At 42.9% G+C, this 23,410-nt stretch overlaps 1 protein-coding gene and 1 pseudogene across 1 annotated transcript; both read right to left on the reverse strand.

Moving 5' to 3' along the window:
• Positions 1–791: 791 nt before the first annotated feature.
• On the reverse strand, positions 792–19,863 carry LOC139444960 (methylglutaconyl-CoA hydratase, mitochondrial-like). Its single transcript, XM_071225990.1, has 9 exons — positions 19,697–19,863; positions 17,796–17,863; positions 8,933–9,020; positions 7,671–7,850; positions 7,072–7,128; positions 5,749–5,936; positions 4,208–4,258; positions 2,994–3,041; positions 792–2,062 (listed from the first exon to the last, which is right to left on the reverse strand). Exons 1-9 carry the CDS (start codon positions 19,860–19,862, stop codon positions 1,985–1,987), a joined length of 924 nt encoding a protein of 307 aa, XP_071082091.1. The 5' UTR covers position 19,863; the 3' UTR covers positions 792–1,984.
• On the reverse strand, positions 9,089–12,011 carry LOC139445321 (GATA zinc finger domain-containing protein 14-like; annotated as a pseudogene).
• Positions 19,864–23,410: the final 3,547 nt, after the last annotated feature.

Here is a 23,410-nt window from a genome sequence, read left to right on the forward strand (position 1 = left end):
CAGATCTAGCAGATATAGCCGATGTTGACAACTGAAGGTTGACCTTCGGAAAAATATATTACATATATATGTATCCCTACACCTCACCTAAATCAGTATGGTTTACAGAGAGGCAACAGACAACTAAAGGGAGATAAATGCCTTGTTTGGTATGTCAGACCAAGTCTATTGACCATATCTTCAGACAGACTTATATTCGTATCTATGTATTGTGTAACATTTTGCCTGTCATATCTTTGAAAACCATTTGGGAGGATATCATTCATCTACACAAGAACATCAGTAAATGTATTTACAGTGGGGTAAATACGGTAACGAATGTAATTTGGAATGACGAATGCTGCACACGGGAAAGTGGTGATGTCATGTGATTAAAGTGCAGTGCACAAGAAGTGTGATGCACCACTGCAGGCCTTCGCGTCACACGGGCGAGCTGTCTTTGAGAGAGAGTGAAAAAAGAGAGAGAAAAAGAGAGAGAGAGAGAAAAAGAGGGAGAGAGAGAGAGAGAGAGAGAATCAGTATTTTGGTGTAATGTTCGTCTGTGTTTAACCACCTGTAGTGTTGCGAATGGCTGGTTAATCTGTATGGAAAATTACCGCAGGGCATTGTGAGTTTTTTTCCTTTCAGTGAGTGATCCCACTGAGAGATGATTCAGGACTTGGGGCATGGGTTTGGATACATAGGAGACTCAGCATCCCGCTAAATTATCTTCATCTTTACAAAAAGTAGATTTAGTGGTAATTTTTATATTATCAATAGTTCAAGCATGATATTACAAGAATATTGCACTATTATTTCTTAACTATTTCATGTGCCCCAAATATTAAACCATCCATTTTTTTAACAGAATGAATACTACAGAGAATACAGATTGTCGCGGTTGACATGGAATGTAACGCTACAGCTGTGCTACAGTCGCGTGTCGACATGTATGATTCTGTAAATAAACCCGCTCGCCTGTCAGCTGCAGTAGACATTACCCATGGGTGGAGGATGTTGTCATAGTAACTGCTTAATGTTCGTGTGAACACAGTGAATTAGAACATCAAGTTCGATATCATAAGTGTTTAATGACTGAGGCACCCTTAAAATAATTCCCCCGGAATTTGAAATCAGTTCAAAACAGGTTCAGGGGGTTGACGCGGACTGTAGGGCAGGACCTGGGTCACAGAAACCTGATTGCAGTCTGCTGTTGCATGCAGAACACTACAAGTGTCCCGGAATTCCAACCGAGTTGATACAAAATATTCCAGATATTTCACCTTGTTCCTGTCCCTTCAAAGAACCGATTCTTGTTCATGACATGAATGCTGTCAGCCAGGACAAAAAAATAGACACGTAAATGTACTGCCGGCCATAAGACCCATACAACCTTGAAACCACGGCGCCATCATGAGATCTACCTCTAACAGGCCTACAGACCAGCGCTTATTTCGAACACTGGTAGCTACAGGAGACGACTGTGGGAAATATTTGTCCGAGGTAGGAACTACAACAAGGCCAGCCCGACCCAGATATATGACATCCCAGATATATGACATATATGACATGTGTCTGATTATTTTGCTGAATAGCTGTGCTATTTACACTCCAGAAACTGGTTATAACTGTGTACAATCTGAATAAGTCCGAGTAATGATATTGGATGATACATGGAATCTCACACTGGTGTCTTTCGCTACCCAAAATACATAAAACCTGTCTTCATACATTTGACCTCAAAATAGATTCAGGTGACATTCAAACACACTTCAACCACACATGTGAGGTCCAACATCTCCATAGACGGATCCAGGGGGGTCCAGGCGGATCCAGGCGATCCAGGGGGATCCAGGGGGGTCCAGGGAGTCCAGCCCACCCCCCTTTTGAAAACCAAACGTAGTATGTTGTAGGCAGTAAAATTGATAGAGAGGATTTTGATATTTTGGACCCCTCCCTTTGAAACATGCTGGATCCGCTCTTGATCTAGATGACGTCAGGTCTCTCAGTGTCCCTGGTACTTAGGCGGACGTTTCTCTTTAAAAGCTGTCAGGCCCTCTATCCTATCCTTGGTTGGAATAACCTGGAAATACAATCAGTGATGGTCTGTCACAGGAAGTTATGTATTTCTCTAAACACAGTGAATTCTCTGTAGAAACATCTTCAGTGGAAATGCCTCTTACGTACAGTGATGAGAATGGATATGTTCCTTTTTAGCTGAAACTGATTGCAATGGAGCCTGTCCATAATTTGGGGGTGTTTATGGGGGGAAGCAATCAGATTTTAACAAATTTGTGGTCACTAAAATTTCACAAAAATTTGCAGATCTGCGGAAGATTCTCACCCCTGTTTGTAGACACTGTCCTTTGGTCCAGCACCCTCACTATAGAAGTGTCATTATTGACATCATGAGCATCAATCCACGCAACTGGGATACAATGACATGCATCAACCAAGTCGAGAAGCATAGTCGCCTTTTACGGCAAGCACTGGTTCCTGAAGACCTATTCTACCCCGGATCTTCATGGGTCGTCAGTGGTACAAAACACACAACTGACTGACTGAGACGTCACTACTCTGTGGAGTCATTAACTGACAACTGGTAGTGCCAACCAGTGTTTGAAATAATTTTATAACCCAAAAGACCCATAAATGTTGCTAGCCCATCATCAAAGCTACCTGCCGGCATTCAGATACATAAATATTGAAAAATTGCAAAACAAGGGAGATAAATCGCATCTTGATTCAGTTGAAACAATGCAAACTATCACCTAAGAATCTACAAGGAGTTAAAATTGAACTACAGACGCGAGTAGTCTTAAAACTATCTGTCAGGCAGTCGGGCAGGTCAAAGAAAATTTCATGCAGCCCAACTAAAAAGTTTCCAGCCACGGACAGGCAGTTACTTCGGACACTGCTGGCCATCCCACCTGACAACTGTTTGCCCCGTTAATGTCAAACATATACTTCCAACAGTATTCCAACACACATCTACTTGGCGGCGTTCCACTCACCTGGGCGTAGTAGGCTTCCTCAAACTTCAGACCAGACTCGAGCTCCACCTGGTGGGAAAAGAAAACTCACCATGACTACCCCGAACAAGAAAACTCACCATGACTACCCCGAACAAGAAAACTCACCATGACTACCCTGAACAAGAAAACTCACCATGACTACCCTGAACAAGAAAACTCACCATGACTACCCCTAACAAGAAAACTCACCATGACTACCCCGAACAAGAAAACTCACCATGACTACCCCGAACAAGAAAACTCACCATGACTACCCCGAACAAGAAAACTCACCATGACTACCCCGAACAAGAAAACAGCACTATCACTATCTCCCGCCATGGTGCACATTAGAATTTTGTTTATTCATATAGAAGTGAATATAAATTATGTACAAAAAGAGTCTATAAAGCTTTAAGAAGGTATGGGCACTAGGTGTCGCTTTATGTCATCAGAAAACATTATCAAATGTAAAATGAATACACACACAAAGACCCCTTGTCTGGAAAAAATAACTTAATTTCTAATTTAATCAGTTTTGATGAGTACCTCTTAGATAAGCTAACTACAGTGCTTTCTGGAAAAAAATTCCCCATCACACACTCATCATGATATACAACTCACCATGACAACCTCCAATAAACAACTCACCATGACAACCTCATATAAACAACTCACCATGACAACCTGGAATAAACAACTCACCATGACAACCTCGAATAAACAACTCGCCAAGACTACCCTGAATAAACAACTCACCATGACTACCCCGAATAAACAACTCACCATGACAACCACACAAGCTTGAAATCAGCGTTTATCATGTTTATACCGAAACATAAAGATTACAGTCATCCCAGACTACTCAGTGTTAGAAATTGGCACTAGTCCCGTTGTTCTGGCAAAACTGCCCAATAGTTAAGGTATCAAAAGGACTAGTAGAAATTTGCCATTTTAAGGGTTTTGCCATATGTTGTCATCATTAGGAACGAGTGGACTAAAACGTTTAGTTTCCACTGCTGCTACTGCACTGTGTCAGACTTGAGACAGACTTAAGTCCACCACTTAAGTCCACTACTTAAGTCCTTCTGTAATAGCTTTCAACTAAACCAGCTGAAGTTTTGTCAGTGTTTTCAAGTACACAATTCAGGAAACTAACACGCACATGGGTTTATTTGTGTGAGGGAGTACGACAGTAAATACCAACAGTTTACCTCCAAACCCCTGTTGATTGCCTGTTTTGCCATCCTGAGTGCAATAGGACCCTGTAAAGAAACAAAAGAATAAACAACAACAACAACAACAAACAACAATGATATTACTACTGAATCACAGGATGCATCAACAATTTCCTCTCTCTGTGAATGGGATTAAACTTGCAGGAAGTGTGTGTGGTTATATCACATGGTGCCAACATTGGTTATCACATGGACGCCAACATCGGTTATCACATGGCAACCAGCATCGGGTATATCACATGGCGACCAACATTGGTTATCACATGGCAACACCATATGACATGGTGACCAGCATTCGTTATCACATGGCGACCAACATTGGTTATCACATGGCGACCAACATTGGTTATCAAATGGTGACCACCATATGACATGGTGACCAGCACTGGTTATCACATGGTGACCAACATTAGATAACGCATGGCGACCAGCATTGGTTATCACATGGCGCCAACATTGGTTATCACATGGTGCCAACATTGGTTATCACCTGGCGCCAACATTGGTTATGACATGGACGCCAACATTGGTTATCACATGGCAACCAGCATATCACATGGTGACCAACATTGGTTATCATATGGCTCTAACATATTGGTTATCACATGGCAACCAGCATTGTTTTTATCACATGGCCACCACCATATGACATGGCGCCAACATTGGTTATCATATGGTGCCAACATTGGTTATTAGATGGCCACTTTCATCGGTTATCACATGGCACCAACATGAGTTATCACCTGGCAACCAACATTGGTTATCACATGACCACCAACATTGGTTATCACATGGCAACCAACATTGGCTATCACATGGCAACCAACATTGGTTATCACATGACCACCAACATTGGTTATCACATGACCACCAACATTGGTTATCACATGGCAACCAACATTGGCTATCACATGGCTGTCGACATTGGTTATCACATGGCCACCAACATTGGTCAGTTCATGGTCACAGCCAACCTCAGCCGACCTCCTTACACAGAGTATTCCTGTAAAGGATTATTCCATAATCTCTACATAAGGAAGTCCTTCATTCTCTGTAAAATTTCATAAAACTGACAAATATCAGTTGCAGACTGAAACAATGCCATCATACTTTTATCACATTAACAACAAAACAAAACAATATACTCATAAAACACCAAAAATTAAATTAAGTTTGTTCATCTTAACATTGCTTTCTCATATAACCTTGAATGTAATGCCATTTGGCAACACACTTATGCTTACAACCAGATCATAAGGTTGATGTATACTACTCAAAAGAAGTTAAAGAACACCCAATTCTTTCATATTACTTTCATATTAATCTCATATGCCAAGAAAGATAAACTGTAGTAATATGAAAGAATTGGGTGTTCTTTAACTTCTTTTGAGTAGTATACGTCATTATTAAACTGCATCCACGTTTCAGATTTGAACACTCTTCAAATATCAATAATGGTCAAAATGTCACTACACATATCCACACGCCACTCAACATCCTCGGCGTTCACTGCTCACCTGAGGTAGTATTTCCTCCGCAAGTGCCAGCGACCTCTGATAGGCTGCATCACCAGCCTCATTCTGATCCACACAATGGTTGACCAGTCCGATTTGCGCCGCCTGCTGACCATCCAACACCCGCCCTGTGTAGATCAGTTCTTTGGCCAGCGCTGGTCCAAGCACCCTCGGCAACCGCTGTGTGCCTCCTGTGTGGACAGAAAGTTGGTCAGACAGCAGTGACACCGAAGTCACAGAAACCAGGGGTTGACAGTGTGATAAACCGTCTGTATTTAGTGAGACTGTGTTGATATCTGTGACATATCCCATAGGACATATCCCCTGTGACACATCCTGTGTGTGACATATCCCATAGGGCATATCCTGTGGGTGATATATCCAATGTGATGCATCCTGTGTGTGACATATCCCATAGGACATATCCTGTGTGTGATATATCCCATGTGACACATCATGTGTGTGACATATCCCATAGGACATATCCTGTGGGTGATATATCCAATGTGACACATCATGTGTGTGACATATCCCATAGGACATATCCTGTGTGTGATATATCCCATGTGACACATCCTGTGTGACATATCCAATGTGACACATCCTGTGTGTGACATATCCCATAGGACACATCCTGTGTGTGACATATCCCATAGGACATATCCAGTGTGTGACATATCCCATAGGACATATCCTGTGTGTGATATATCCATTGTGACACATCCTGTGTGACATTTCTGGTATCACATAATCTTGAAATTAATGCGTCCCCATGTTGATATGACTGCTGATTCCTAGCCAGAAATATGACTCAACATTACAGCCTATTTGTAAGAGTTTGGTCGTGTCAGCTTTTGACGCAGTGTTGCGTAGGTGGTGTCTGTCTGGACTGTTGGAGTACTCAATGATGCCTAGTTTGACACGAGTGGGTAGAACCAGATGCCTATTGTCTATTCTATTGTCTACCCTGTCTGACATACCCCGTGTGACATACCCTGTGTGACATACCCTGTCTGACATAGCCCGTGTGACATACCCCATGTGACATACCCCGTCTGACCTATCCTGTCTTACCTACCCTGTCTGACCTACCCCGTGTGACATACCCCGTGTGACATACCCTGTCTGACCTACCTTGTCTGACCTACCCCGTGTGACATACCCTGTCTGACATACCCCGTGTGACATACCCTGTCTGACATACCCCATGTGACATATCCCGTGACATGTCCCGTGTAACATACCCTGTGTGACATACCCCATGTGACATACCCCGTGTGACATACCCCGTGTGACATATCCCGTGTGGGCCGCCAACATACTGACCTGCACCAGGAATGATCGCCAGCTTCGTCTCCACCAGACCCATCTTGGCTGTAGTTGCTAAAACCAGACAACAGGAGGCATTATTTCACACCATAGTGTCCAGAATCTAGATTCATTTTTTACAGAGAGTATTGCCTTCAGGGGGAACCTGAATCAAGGCAATCCACTCGTTGTAACAATCAACTCGCCTACCGCTTTAACATGACAGATTCCATCTCTGGTTTATCTGAGACACTGGTTTGCAATCAGGGACTCCTTTGGTGGCCACATCACTCACATTTCAAAATACATTATGAGGACTTTAAAGACCCCCCCACACCACAACCCCACTGTTCCCTGAGCCCCCAAATTACCAATCTCTCACTGGTGTCAGCGGCATGAAGGTCACAGCCTTGACCTCATCAAAGTTCCCCACCCCAATTACCAATCTCTCACTGGTGTTTGCCACCTACATGCAACACGAAGCTCACAGCCTTGACCTCATCAATGTTCCCCACCCACCACCAATCTCTCACTGGTGTTAGCGACATGAAGCTCACAGCCTTCACCTCATCAATGTTCCCCACCCACCACCAATCTCTCACTGGTGTTTCACCTACATGCAACACGAAGGTCACAGCCCAAGGCCATCTCCAGACCTCCACCCAGTGCAGCGCCATCTATGGCTGCTATGACGGGGACGGGAAAGTTGTGAATCTCGTTGACAGTCCCTCGGAGCTTCTGTACGAAGGCCGCCACCTGTGGATTGGTCATCTGGGCGCGTTCCTTCAAGTCAGCACCTACAACACAGCAACACTTATATCTGTCCTGATTCTGGCATCTTCCCGAGGCAAGAGAGTTACCTGGCTATAAAAGTTCAGTTCCCACCCTTGCCGAGTTAGGCTGGTATTATGGAGTCAATCAAAATCACACAACGAAATCAAAATCTGATTAAAAAACTGTCGTACAGATATCAGTATATTGCAGGATATGCAAAGCATGTGCACTTGACTTTTAAGTAAGTTAACTCTCTTGCCTCGGGCAGATCGATTCTGCGGACTTGATACAGTGCCAAATCTACTGCAACTTATGAGAAACATTTAATGGTACAGACTGTTTGTTCATATCAACACTTTTATGTTATTTTGAAATAACGAAACACCCAACATGGATCTTCTAATTTACTGCATTTAGCGAAGTTCCGATGTAGATTCTTACACCGTTATCAAGCTGAAAATAAGCATAAAAATCGACATCAAAACATCGCTAAATGCAGTAAATTAGAAGATCCACGTTGTATGTTTTCTTATTTACCCACCAACTTTTAGACAGTTATTTCAAAATATTTATTCAAACTTTATCTATGCAAAGGGTATAAGGGTCTGTCTGCGATATGATAAAGGGTCTGTCTGTGATACGATACAGGATCTGTCTGTGATATGATACAGGGACTGTCTGTGATATGATACAGGGACTGTCTGTGATATGATACAGGGTCTGTCTGTGATATGATACAGGGTCTGTCTGTGATACGATACAGGGACTGTCTGTGATACGATGCAGGGTCTGTCTGAGATACGATACGGGGACTGTCTGTGATACGATGCAGGGTCTGTCTGTGATACGATGCAGGGTCTGTCTGTGATATGATACAGGGTCTGTCTGTGATATGATACAGGGTCTGTCTGTGATACGATACAGGGTCTGTCTGTGATAAGATACAGGGTCTGTCTGTGATACGATACAGGGTCTGTCTGTGATATGATAAAGGGTCTGTCTGTGATACAATACAGGGTCTGTCTGTGATACGATGAAGGGTCTGTCTGTGATATGATACAGGGTCTATCCGTGATAGGATACAGGGTCTGTCTGTGACACTTACCTGCACAGAACACTCCAGGTACTTCACTCCGAATAATAAGAGCTCGGACACTGGTATCAAACTTCACCTCCTCCAGGCCCTCGATCATCTGTAAAAACAGGGAACGAGTGAGTGGGTTGGTTTAATGCTGCTTCGAAAAGTAATACAGTAATAGGTCTATTGAATGTGGAAGGAATGCCTTAGTGTGCCAGAGAAATGTTCATGATTTGTGGGAGGAATGCCTGTGAGTGTCGGAGGAATGCCTGAGTGTGTCAGAGGAATGCCAATGAGTGCTAGGGGAGGAATGCCCGTGAGTGTTGTGGGAGGAATGCCTGTGAGTGTTGTGGGAGGAATGCCTATGAGTGTTGTGGGAGAAATGCCTGTGAGTGTTGTGGGAGGAATGCCTGTGAGTGTTGTGGGAGGAATGCGTGTGAGTGTTAAGGGAGGAATGCCTGAGTGTGTCAGAGGAATGCCAATGAGTGCTAGGGGAGAAATGCCTGTGAGTGTTGTGGGAGGAATGCCTGTGAGTGTTGTTGGAGGAATGCGTGTGAGTGTTGTGGGAGGAATGCATGTGAGTGTTGTGGGAGGAATGCCTGTGAGTGTTGTTGGAGGAATGCCTGTGAGTGTTGTGGGAGGAATGCCCGTGAGTGTTGTTGGAGGAATCCTGTGAGTGTTGTTGGAGGAATGCCTGTGAGTGTTGTTGGAGGAATGCCTGTGAGTGCTGTTGGAGGAATCCTGTGAGTGTTGTTGGAGGAATGCCCGTGAGTGTTGTTGGAGGAATCATGTGAGTGTTGTGGGAGGAATGCCTCTGAGTGTTGTGGGAGGAATCCTGTGAGTGTTGGGGGAGGAGTGCCTGTGAGTGTTGTGGGAGGAATGCCTGTGAGTGTTGTGGGAGGAATCCTGTGAGTGTTGTTGGAGGAATCCTGTGAGTGTTGTTGGAGGAATGCATGTGAGTGTTGTGGGAGGAATGCATGTGAGTGTTGTGGGAGGAATGCCTGTGAGTGTCGGAGGAATGCCTGAGTGTGTCAGAGGAATGCCAATGAGTGCTAGGGGAGGAATGCCCGTGAGTGTTGTGGGAGGAATGCCTGTGAGTGTTGTGGGAGGAATGCCTGTGAGTGTTGTGGGAGAAATGCCTGTGAGTGTTGTGGGAGGAATGCCTGTGAGTGTTGTGGGAGGAATGCCTGTGAGTGTTGTGGGAGGAATGCCTGTGAGTGTTAAAGGAGGAATGCATGTGAGTGTGTCAGAGGAATGCCAATGAGTGCTAGGGGAGAAATGCCTGTGAGTGTTGTGGGAGGAATGCCTGTGAGTGTTGTGGGAGGAATGCGTGTGAGTGTTGTTGGAGGAATGCATGTGAGTGTTGTGGGAGGAATGCCTGTGAGTGTTGTTGGAGGAATGCCCGTGAGTGTTGTTGGAGGAATCCTGTGAGTGTTGTTGGAGGAATGCCTGTGAGTGTTGTGGGAGGAATGCCTGTGAGTGTTGTTGGAGGAATGCCTGTGAGTGCTGTTGGAGGAATCCTGTGAGTGTTGTTGGAGGAATCCTGTGAGTGTTGTTGGAGGAATGCCAGTGAGTGTTGTTGGAGGAATCATGTGAGTGTTGTGGGAGGAATGCCTCTGAGTGTTGTGGGAGGAATCCTGTGAGTGTTGGGGGAGGAGTGCCTGTGAGTGTTGTGGGAGGAATGCATGTGAGTGTTGTGGGAGGAATGCATGTGAGTGTTGTTGGAGGAATCCTGTGAGTGTTGTTGGAGGAATGCATGTGAGTGTTGTGGGAGGAATCCCTGAGTGTGTCAGAGGAATGCCAATGAGTGCTAGGGGAGGAATGCCTGTGAGTGTTGTGGGAGGAATGCCTGTGAGTGTTGTTGGTGGAATCCTGTGAGTGTTGTGGGAGGAATGCATGTGAGTGTTAAGGGAGGAATGCCTGAGTGTGTCAGAGGAATGCCAATGAGTGCTAGGGGAGGAATGCCTGTGAGTGTTGTGGGAGAAATGCCTGTGAGTGTTGTGGGAGGAATGCCCGTGAGTGTTGTTGGAGGAATCCTGTGGGTGTTGTTGGAGGAATGCATGTGAGTGTTGTGGGAGGAATGCCTGTGAGTGTTGTGGGAGGAATGCGTGTGAGTGTTGTTGGAGGAATGCATGTGAGTGTTGTGGGAGGAATGCCTGTGAGTGTTGTTGGAGGAATGCCCGTGAGTGTTGTTGGAGGAATGCCTGTGAGTGTTGTTGGAGGAATGCATGTGAGTGTTGTGGGAGGAATGCCTGTGAGTGTTGTGGGAGAAATGCCTGTGAGTGTTGTGGGAGGAATGTGTGTGAGTGTTGTGGGAGGAATGCCTGTGAGTGTTGTGGGAGAAATGCCTGTGAGTGTTGTGGGAGAAATGCCTGTGAGTGTTGTTGGAGGAATGCGTGTGAGTGTTGTGGGAGGAATGCGTGGGAGTGTTGTTGGAGGAATGCCTGTGAGTGTTGGGGGAGGAATGCCTGTGAGTGTTGGGGGAGGAATGCGTGTGAGTGTTGTTGGAGGAATCCTGTGAGTGTTGTTGGAGGAATCCTGTGAGTGTTAAGGGAGGAATGCCTGTGTGTGTTGTTGGAGGAATGCCTGTGAGTGTTGTGGGAGGAATGCGTGTGAGTGTTGTGGGAGGAATGCCTGTGAGTGTTGTGGGAGGAATGCCTGTGAGTGTTGTTGGAGGAATGCCTGTGAGTGTTGTTGGAGGAATGCATGTGAGTGTTGTGGGAGGAATGTGTGTGAGTGTTGTTGGAGGAATGAGTGTGAGTGTTGTTGGAGGAATGCATGTGAGTGTTGTGGGGGGAATGCCTGTGAGTGTTGGGGGAGGAATGCCTGTGAGTGTTGGGGGAGGAATGCCTGTGAGTGTTGTTGGAGGAATGCCTGTGAGTGTTGTGGGAGGAATGCCTGTGAGTGTTGGGGGAGGAATGCCTGTGAGTGTTGTGGGAAGAATGCCTGTGAGTGTTGTGGGAGGAATGCCTGTGAGTGTTGGGGGAGGAATGCCTGTGAGTGTAGAAATGAGGCTGACTCTTGTGATGAATTCTGTTACCTGAACAACACATAACAGTACATGAGCTGACCACTGTTGTGTATTTGATGTTTCTGCATGTAGCATGACAGTTGGTCTGACAGTGTGTATGATGTGCACAGTGTGTTAAGATCAAGCAGAATCTCCAGGTTGGAAATCACTTCAGTGTCAGTCAATGTTTTGTCAGTTTTATTGCACAATTATCAGTGACAATTCATTGTAAAGGAAGCATGTAAACATATTTAGCACGATACTGCCTGTTTGCAGACTGTTGTCTGTGATTTAAAAAGATGGCATCCTTCCTGAACTTCCTCGTCCTCACACGTGACATGCTGTAGTTTCTGTATCCTCCTTCCCTTCTATCATAATTACACACTCACCTCACCTCTCCCCTTCTATCATAATTACACACTCACCTCACCTCTCCCCTTCTATTATAATTACACACTCATCTCACCTCTCCCCTTCTATTATAATTACACACTCACCTCACCTCTCCCCTTCTATTATAATCACACACTCACCTCACCTCTCCCCTTCTATTATAATTACACACTCACCTCACCTCTCCCCTTCTATTATAATTACACACTCACCTCACCTCTCCCCTTCTATCATAATTACACACTCATCTCACCTCTCCCCTTCTATCATAATTACACACTCACCTCACCTCTCCCCTTCTATCATAATTACACACTCACCTCACCTCTCCCCTTCTATCATAATTACACACTCATCTCACCTCTCCCCTTCTATCATAAATACACACTCACCTCACCTCTCCCCTTCTATCATAATTACACACTCATCTCACCCCTTCTACAATAATTACACACTCATCTCACCTCTCCCCTTCTATTATAATTACACACTCACCTCCCCTCTCCCCTTCTATCATAATTACACACTCACCTCACCTCTCCCCTTCTATCATAATTACACACTCACCTCTCCCCTTCTATCATAATTACACACTCACCTCACCTCTCCCCTTCTATCATAATTACACACTCACCTCACCTCTCCCCTTCTATTATAATTACACACTCATCTCACCTCTCCCCTTCTATCATAATTACACACTCACCTCACCTCTCCCCTTCTATTATAATTACACACTCACCTCTCCCCTTCTACAATAATTACACACTCACCTCACCTCTCCCCTTCTATCATAATTACACACTCACCTCACCTCTCCCCTTCTATTATAATTACACTCACCTCACCTCTCCCCTTCTATTATAATTACACACTCACCTCACCTCTCCCCTTCTATTATAATTACACACTCATCTCACCTCTCCCCTTCTATCATAATTACACACTCATCTCACCTCTCCCCTTCTATCATAATTACACACTCACCTCACCTCTCCCCTTCTATTATAATTACACACTCACCTCACCTCTCCCCTTCTATCATAATTACACACTCACCTCACCTCTCCCCTTCTATCATAATTACACACTCACCTCACCTCTCCCCTTCTATCATAATTACACACTCACCTCACCTCTCCCCTTCTATTATAATTACACACTCACCTCACCTCTCCCCTTCTATCATAATTACACACTCACCTCACCTCTCCCCTCCTATTATAATTACACACTCACCTCACCTCTCCCCTTCTATTATAATTACACACTCATCTCACCTCTCCCCTTCTATCATAATTACACACTCATCTCACCTCTCCCCTTCTATCATAATTACACACTCACCTCACCTCTCCCCTTCTATTATAATTACACACTCACCTCACCTCTCCCCTTCTATCATAATTACACACTCACCTCACCTCTCCCCTTCTATCATAATTACACACTCACCTCACCTCTCCCCTTCTATTATAATTACACACTCACCTCACCTCTCCCCTTCTATCATAATTACACACTCACCTCACCTCTCCCCTCCTATTATAATTACACACTCACCTCACCTCTCCCCTTCTATCATAATTACACACTCATCTCACCTCTCCCCTTCTATCATAATTACACACTCACCTCACCTCTCCCCTTCTATTATAATTACACACTCATCTCACCTCTCCCCTTCTATCATAATTACACACTCACCTCACCTCTCCCCTTCTATTATAATTACACACTCACCTCACCTCTCCCCTTCTATTATAATTACACACTCACCTCACCTCTCCCCTTCTATCATAATTACACACTCACCTCACCTCTCCCCTTCTATTATAATTACACACTCATCTCACCTCTCCCCTTCTATTATAATTACACACTCATCTCACCTCTCCCCTTCTATTATAATTACACACTCATCTCACCTCTCCCCTTCTATTATAATTACACACTCATCTCACCTCTCCCCTTCTATTATAATTACACACTCACCTCACCTCTCCCCTCCTATTATAATTACACACTCATCTCACCTCTCCCCTTCTATTATAATTACACACTCACCTCACCTCTCCCCTTCTATTATAATTACACACTCATCTCACCTCTCCCCTTCTATTATAATTACACACTCACCTCACCTCTCCCCTTCTATTATAATTACACACTCATCTCACCTCTCCCCTTCTATTATAATTACACACTCACCTCACCTCTCCCCTTCTATCATAATTACACACTCACCTCACCTCTCCCCTCCTATTATAATTACACACTCACCTCACCTCTCCCCTTCTATTATAATTACACACTCACCTCACCTCTCCCCTTCTATCATAATTACACACTCACCTCACCTCTCCCCTCCTATTATAATTACACACTCACCTCACCTCTCCCCTTCTATTATAATTACACACTCACCTCACCTCTCCCCTTCTATCATAATTACACACTCATCTCACCTCTCCCCTCCTATTATAATTACACACTCACCTCTCCCCTTCTATTATAATTACACACTCACCTCACCTCTCCCCTTCTATTATAATTACACACTCACCTCACCTCTCCCCTTCTATTATAATTACACACTCACCTCACCTCTCCCCTTCTATTATAATTACACACTCACCTCACCTCTCCCCTTCTATCATAATTACACACTCACCTCACCTCTCCCCTCCTATTATAATTACACACTCACCTCACCTCTCCCCTTCTATTATAATTACACACTCACCTCACCTCTCCCCTTCTATCATAATTACACACTCATCTCACCTCTCCCCTTCTATCATAATTACACACTCACCTCACCTCTCCCCTTCTATTATAATTACACACTCACCTCACCTCTCCCCTTCTATCATAATTACACACTCATCTCACCTCTCCCCTTCTACAATAATTACACACTCACCTCACCTCTCCCCTTCTATTATAATTACACACTCATCTCACCTCTCCCCTTCTATTATAATTACACACTCATCTCACCTCTCCCCTTCTATTATAATTACACACTCACCTCACCTCTCCCCTTCTATTATAATTACACACTCATCTCACCTCTCCCCTTCTATTATAATTACACACTCATCTCACCATGCTCACCTCTCCCCTTCTATTATAATTACACACTCACCTCACCTCTCCCCTTCTATCATAATTACACACTCACCTCACCTCTCCCCTTCTATTATAATTACACACTCACCTCACCTCTCCCCTTCTATCATAATTACACACTCACCTCACCTCTCCCCTTCTATCATAACTACACACTCACCTCACCTCTCCCCTTCTATCATAATTACACACTCACCTCACCTCTCCCCTTCTATTATAATTACACACTCACCTCACCTCTCCCCTTCTATTATAATTACACACTCACCTCACCTCTCCCCTTCTATCATAATTACACACTCACCTCACCTCTCCCCTTCTATCATAATTACACACTCATCTCACCTCTCCCCTTCTATTATAATTACACACTCATCTCACCTCTCCCCTTCTATTATAATTACACACTCACCTCACCTCTCCCCTTCTATTATAATTACACACTCACCTCACCTCTCCCCTTCTATCATAATTACACACTCACCTCACCTCTCCCCTTCTATCATAATTACACACTCATCTCACCTCTCCCCTTCTATTATAATTACACACTCACCTCACCTCTCCCCTTCTATCATAATTACACACTCACCTCCCCTCTCCCCTTCTATCATAATTACACACTCATCTCACCTCTCCCCTTCTATCATAATTACACACTCACCTCACCTCTCCCCTCCTATTATAATTACACACTCATCTCACCTCTCCCCTTCTATTATAATTACACACTCACCTCACCTCTCCCCTTCTATTATAATTACACACTCATCTCACCTCTCTTCATAACACCGATAACTTTCATGTTCTTTTTCTTAAAATCTTGTTTGTAAGAAAAAGGAAAACTTATAACTCTAAACATGCTCAATGCTGAATAAATGTGAAATTGACTGTAGTGCTTGATATCTTATCACCTGTCAGCCCTTGGATTTCTCCGACGATTATGCTATAATTCTTATTTCAATATTGAAAGATATTTGTGTCAATTTTAAAAAACATATTAAACAAATCCAAGACATTATATGGTCCTACATCTTCATCAAGAATGTCAAGCCCAGCAGCAAGATTATTAAACCCAACCTTGTCACATCTAAACTAAATATACATTCCATGATCTTTTGTTCAAGATGATACACTTTCAAGTAAAAATCATCCTGACAGTAAGAAATAACTTTGAAAATGTTGAATTGACAGACTCCACCCCACAGACCTTCATCGGTTTCAGTATGTTAACAGACCTGTGAAGATCAGGGGTAGAATAGGTCTTCAGCAACCCATGCTTGCCGTAAAGTCGACCATGCTTGTCATAAGAGGTAACTAACGGGATCAGGTGGTCAGGCTCGCTGACTTGGTTGATGCATGTCTTCTATCCCAAGTGTGATGTCAATCACTGGATTGTCTGGTCCAGACTCGATTATTTACAGACCACCGTCATATAGCTGGAATATTGCTGAATGCGGCGTTAAGCAACAAATAAACAAACAAACATTATTTTGGCAACATTGAGCCATTGTTGTCTACTATATTAAGTTAATCGACAAAACTAGGATAGATGAACAATAACACAGTCACCTGATCTATAGTGTGGGCGGGAAGCTGTGATACGGAGGGTCAGCTATAGCAACAGCTAGTCAGGTCACGCCCTGGTGGAACGGGGGGTCAACTATAGTAACAGCTAGTCAGGTCACGCCCTGGTGGAACGGGGGGTCAACTATAGTAACAGCTAGTCAGGTCAGGCCCTGTGATACGGAGGGTCAACTATAGTAACAGCTAGTCAGGTCACGCCCTGTGATACGGAGGGTCAATTATAGTAACAGCTAGTCAGGTTACGCCCTGTGATACGGAGGGTCAACTATAGTAACAGCTAGTCAGGTCACGCCCTGTGATACGGGGGGTCAACTATAGTAACAGCTAGTCAGGTCACGCCCTGTGATACGGGGGGTCAACTATAGTAACAGCTAGTCAGGTCACGCCCTGTGATACGGGGGGTCAACTATAGTAACAGCTAGTCAGGTCACGCCCTGTGATACGGAGGGTCAATTATAGTAACAGCTAGTCAGGTCACGCCCTGTGATACGGAGGGTCAGCTATAGTAACAGCTAGTCAGGTCACGCCCTGGTGGAACTGCTCCATGCAGGCAACACATACTGAATAAGGACGAGCCCTAAATACCGGGAGTTTATAAGAGCGGAGCATTTATTATGCTGTTAACAAACTTCAAGACATTGACCTATCCATGAGGCAGGAAAGCTGTTCTACCCTGACAACTTTAGCAGTGCCGCACAGTGTCTGAATCGATGTTCAGGGCCCCATGTCTTCAATATGGGTATATGGAAATGAATATGATCTCACCATCTTGATGATGTTTCTCCCCATGGAATTCCTGGCTTTGAACCGACGCATGGAAAACACAACAATTCCTGGAACAGTGATTAATGTCCAATATTTAGGAAAGTGAGAGAGAGAGGGAGGGAGAGAGAGACAGAGAGAGAGATGGGTGGGCTGAGGTGAAATGGGGTTTAACGTCCAGTACAAGATTATTGCACTTATATAGCGACGTTGGAGGGAGGAAGGGAGAGAGAGGGAGAGGAAGGGAGAGAGAGAGAGAGAGAGAGAGAGAGAGAGAGAGAGAGAGAGAGAGAGAGAGAGAGAGAGGGAGGAAGGGGGAGAGAGAGACAGAGACAGACAGACACACACACACGAAAATATCCACTTTGCAGGTCACTTGATGAGATAAACATGTTATCAGACCAGAAGGACAAACAACATCTACATATTTGTTTTCCATCCACAAATACATGCAGACATGAAATAGCAACATAAATCACAGTTGCAAATATTTCATTCTGAGTTATAAGCAGGGTTAGAAATTGGCACTAGTCCTGTAGTCCTTGCCAAACTGCCCAATGGTAAAGGTATCATAAGGACTAGCAGAAATTTTCCATTTTTAAGGGTTTTGCTATATGTTATCATTATAAGGACGAGTTGACGAAAACTGTTGGTTTCTACCGCTGATAATGCACCTTTATTTCATATTGGACAGACTTGGAGACGTTCTTCCTTCCCTTTGCAGCTGTTTCTATGGTTATAAGTAACTTAAATGGATGTCAGTCGTATACACATACTCTAACCATGCTAACTCTACCTTTCTGATCGCCATCCAGGTAACTGATACTGAATTCTTCACTGTTTTGTTGGGGAGAAAACAGAGCACTTTCTTCAACTTTTGAATCTGCCATATTCTCCTCAGACATCAACAATGAACAAGCTTCTGCGGAATCCCCCACCCTCTGTGAGGAGCATAATCCACGTGTATCATGGAGCTGAGGAATGATTCATTTGTATGCGAAGGAGGACATGACGTCATAAGTTTCACTTTCACCAAATTAGAACCAATGAATGATCCCAAGCAAGGACATCTCTTTTGTTTTTTATCTTCATGAAGACATGTAAATCTAGAACCAGCATATAATTTTCCAAACCATGGAAACCTAAAGATTTTTGTAATTTCAGAGGCCAAATAACTAAATTTCGAGCACACAGACGTAAAAAGCACATCAGATCATATCCCCGTACAACTCCATAGATAGCATATCATTTTGCAGACTTATGAAAATACATTAAACTATGGTTATAACGAACATGCTTGTAACAAACTGACGGATATAATGAACTGTATTTTTTGGTCCCGCCCATTTGCTGTATATACGCTGTATATGTTCATAACGAACTAACATAGCTGTCACACTGAGTTCGTTATAGACATAGTTTACAGTATATAATTCAATTTCTAACCCTGTTGGCTAAATATTAGTTTTTGTCTTCATAGTTCGAGTAAACATAAAAACCTTTGTTCACACTTTTTAACATGTCACAAGGATGTACACAGTGTGCACTCCCGCCTTTACCTACATTGGATTACACGAAGGGCTAATTTCTTGGAAACAACATGAGTCAACAACTGACAAAACGTCAATTTACATCCTCGACCGGTGACTAGCTGAACCAGAGACAGACCGTATCTAATCACAGTCTAATGTCCACACTATAACCGCCATGTTACATTGCTTCAACACGAAGAGGCATAAATGTCATCTGGTCGTAGGATAGCGACAGTGCACCAGAGCAGGGTGTAAACACTGACTTGCCGAATCTACCCTTGTTCGATCACCTCAGGTTTCTCAACAAAACATCGCCCGACTGCACTCACACCGAGTCGTCCCCACACCATCAACATTACCCTTCCTCTGTACCTTTGCGATCGCCATCCAAATAGTTGAGGTGAAATTCATCTTCTAATGGTTGTGGGGCATCTGTTTTGATCTTTCTACTAGCTGTCACCCCTGTAATTCTTGTCAGGAGGGTGCCGGACTTACGAACATGACCCAGCATCACTCTTGCTAGACTGGAAGCTGCCATCTTGAATGCAACATTTGACATTGACCTTTGACATTAGTTGAACTTGGGGCTATTCCAAAACATGGATTGTGCACGGAACAACAAGTATCAGCCTTCTCATGATGGAATCGGATCAAGGAAAACAAATAAACGTAAACTCCATGGCATATTACATCTTGATATATTCCAGCTCTAATTATGTTTTCATGCATACACGTAGATAGAATGTTGATGACTGTGGCGTGTACATTTGAATTGTACATTGTATCATCCAACATAGCCCAACAAATACATCATAATATATACTACTCAAAAGAAGTTAAGGATCCCCTGATTCTTTCATATTACAATAGTTAATCTCTCATCCCATGACAGATTAACATTACCAATATGTAAGAATCGGGTGATCCTTAACTTCTTTTGAGTAGTATATATATATATATATATATATATATATATATATATAAATTCAAATGTACGCGTGTTTGTTTGACTGCGACATCCATTCATTTGAGCTATATGACTAGACCTGGCTTTCAAACACGACATTCCGTGTAATATCCCTTTGTATCTTATGTCAACAAGTTAAAAATGTATTATTGGCCTACCTTTTAAACTCTCATTATGCGATATTGTGTTGCGGCTATTTTTGGCCATTGACGATTTCCACAAATTTTATTGTAATTAAAAGATTGAGATAGCCAATGCTCCAGCAAAGACATAAAAAAAACCGATAGAAACTTTCATTCCGATAAATAAAATATATGTTGTTCTGAAATAGTAGAATTTGTAAAGTGGACAGGTAACTCTAGAGATGGCTTAATTTTCTCAGGTCGTTCATATTGTTCATTGTATTCATGGCCCTTGTCAAACGTATGTTACCGAGATATTATGACGTCTAGGTTGGATGAAGGAAGAATTCACGTGGGGTTAGTCCTGCACCATGACTGTGGAATTTATGTTTTTTAGGTATTCTTTTTACTAACAGCCTAGGCAAGTCTAGATCAAACCAACCAAGTCTAGTTTGCTTGAAAAGAACAGAAGAGGAAAGGTTCTTTCGATATAAATGTTTTTATTATTTCAAAGACATGTTTTCATTGACGAAGTGTTTGTCTAAGGTGGGGGTTTCATGGAGGATCCATGGCATTTATTCTGTCTGTAGGTCAATCGGGGATATGACAATATATAATCAAATGATAATATGTATATGTAGCGGCCATACAATTTCCGAGTCCCGTGATGGGATTCGAACCACGGACCTTCTGATCCGAGGTTGGACGCATTGTCCACATGACCAAAGAGGTTAACCCCGTCAGCAAGCTGACAAGGTAAGGATGCCATCTGTGGGATGACTCCACGCCCTGCTACATAGATATGTAACTTTTTGTCTCCAACAGATCTGTTGTTGACCAGAGCACAGATTCTGCAGAAGGGTAAACCACTCTTAGTAGATCACTATGGCAACACAAATGTTCACAAAGTAAGTAACATGAGAGAAAATGTCTCAGTCTGCTGAAGATCTGATCTATAAACTGTAATACAACCAAGTCTTTGAAAGGCGTTTAGAAGTGACACACATAAGGTAGAGAATTTATGGATGTCAACTTCTTTACTATGAGGAACACAACGTTTCGGAGTATACGCTTATTCTTCATCAGGTGAATGATGAAGGAGTAAGCGTATACTCCGAATAGTTGTGTTTCCTCTTTCTTCTGTGCATATTCTCAACACATTATTTTCACTGTATCACACAGGCTTAGTTCATTTAATTATTACTTTATTTATCTGTAAATATAGTACACTATGTATTTTAAGCATTGTTGTTGTATGTAATATTTTAGCTAGCATTGTATCATGACATTGTAATGTATTCTTAATTCAACTAATGTGTATTTGACTGAGGTATTAACCAAGTTTAATAATATGGATATAAACTGATTAGAAGTGATATATGTATATGTATCATGTATATATGTATAGCATTTTGTAGAATTTATAATGCTTGCATTCCATACATGCTACAGTAACTGTGGATATGGTATATTTATATGTAGTATACTTATTTGTGCGGGACTATTCACTGTACGTCTTTAAGAGAGAGTTGAGCCTGCGTCCCTGAGACGAAGTATGATATTTATCTTTAATTATTTGTGCACGATTAACTCTTTATAAAGTGTAATTTGTTTTACCTAGAGGGATTTGCACATGTATATTTGCCAAAAGGAATGAACTGTAAATATAACGGTATTACAGTAGAACACGGATATAACAAACCCGGACATTATTTCGTGTATTGTGTTTTGTCTTATCCAAGATGGCGGACGTTTCCGAGCGAAAACGTGTACAACGAACAACGGATATAACGAACTGATTTCTCTGGTCCCTTGTTGTTCGTTATATCCGTGTTCTACTGTATTAGTATTGTTGTTATCTCGTGCCTTTATACTGCCCATACCCATGGTGTTTATTATCAAATTAAGAATGTTTTAGGGCAGATCGACTAGCTTGCTTGTAGTACACACTCCACGCTCATTCAAATAAATCCCTTTTGACCCTACAAGTACTCCCTTATCAATGAGACGACCAGAAGTTCCGCTGTTACAAATAAACAAGAGATAACTGAACAAGCAAAAAATACAGGTTGATACTTTTTTTTTTTGTCGAAAAAAATCGATTCCCCAATAAATAGTCACAACTATGAGATTCGAGCGAATTACATTGTATTTCGAAATTGGTCAAAAAACCTCTCGATCAAAGGAATCTATAGTAAAACGATAAGAAACTGTGATGTAATAAATATTATGGGTTTTAAATTATCCTAATGACGTACATTTTCTGGTTTATTTAAGAACTGACTTTCACTTTGTGTGAGTTCATTGGAGTATGAATCTTCGACGGCCAAACTGTATGAACGTCGGAGCTTGGTCTAAAAATGCGCGAGTGTCATTTGGCCTTGGGATGAAGTCTTTATGAACAGAACGATTTGCCGTGTCCTGTATATACAATGATATTGGACAGAGTGTGATATGTGATGGTGTTAGGAATGGGGATTAGAATAGTTCCCTTGCCTTTTTTGGATAATTAACAAAATAGTGTGGGAAAATGTCACCGAGGCTGATTTGTAGACTTCCGGAATATTTATATTTCTAATTTCTGCCATTCTGTACTCATGTCGAAGGTCAAAACTTTGCACGTGATTTGCAAACAATTACCAGCTGTGGGTCAAATATAAACGTCCAATGACGTTGAGAACATTCATTACAATGACAAAAAGTCTGCCTCGTCCTTTGTTGGTTTTGAATCTTGGCGGTGGAGAATGACCATTTGCTCTGTTGTCTGTAGCATTGATGGATTGCCCAGTCGCTATGCAGAGTTGCGTCCCTTATTCGTGCCAGAAATTATGATGATGGGTTCGAATCCCGGTTCGACCATGGGCCAACAACACCACGGGCTTTTCTCCCACATCAAGCTGACATCAAGCGGTACGGTCACTGGAATGTGACTAGACTGGTTTTACGACCCGGTGACACCTCCAACGTAAGATTCACCACAATCAGAGTGAGTTGGGT

Source organism: Haliotis cracherodii, unplaced genomic scaffold (assembly GCF_022045235.1).
Source record: "Haliotis cracherodii isolate W230 unplaced genomic scaffold, xgHalCrac1.p SCAF_6, whole genome shotgun sequence".
Lineage (NCBI taxonomy): Eukaryota > Metazoa > Mollusca > Gastropoda > Lepetellida > Haliotidae > Haliotis > Haliotis cracherodii.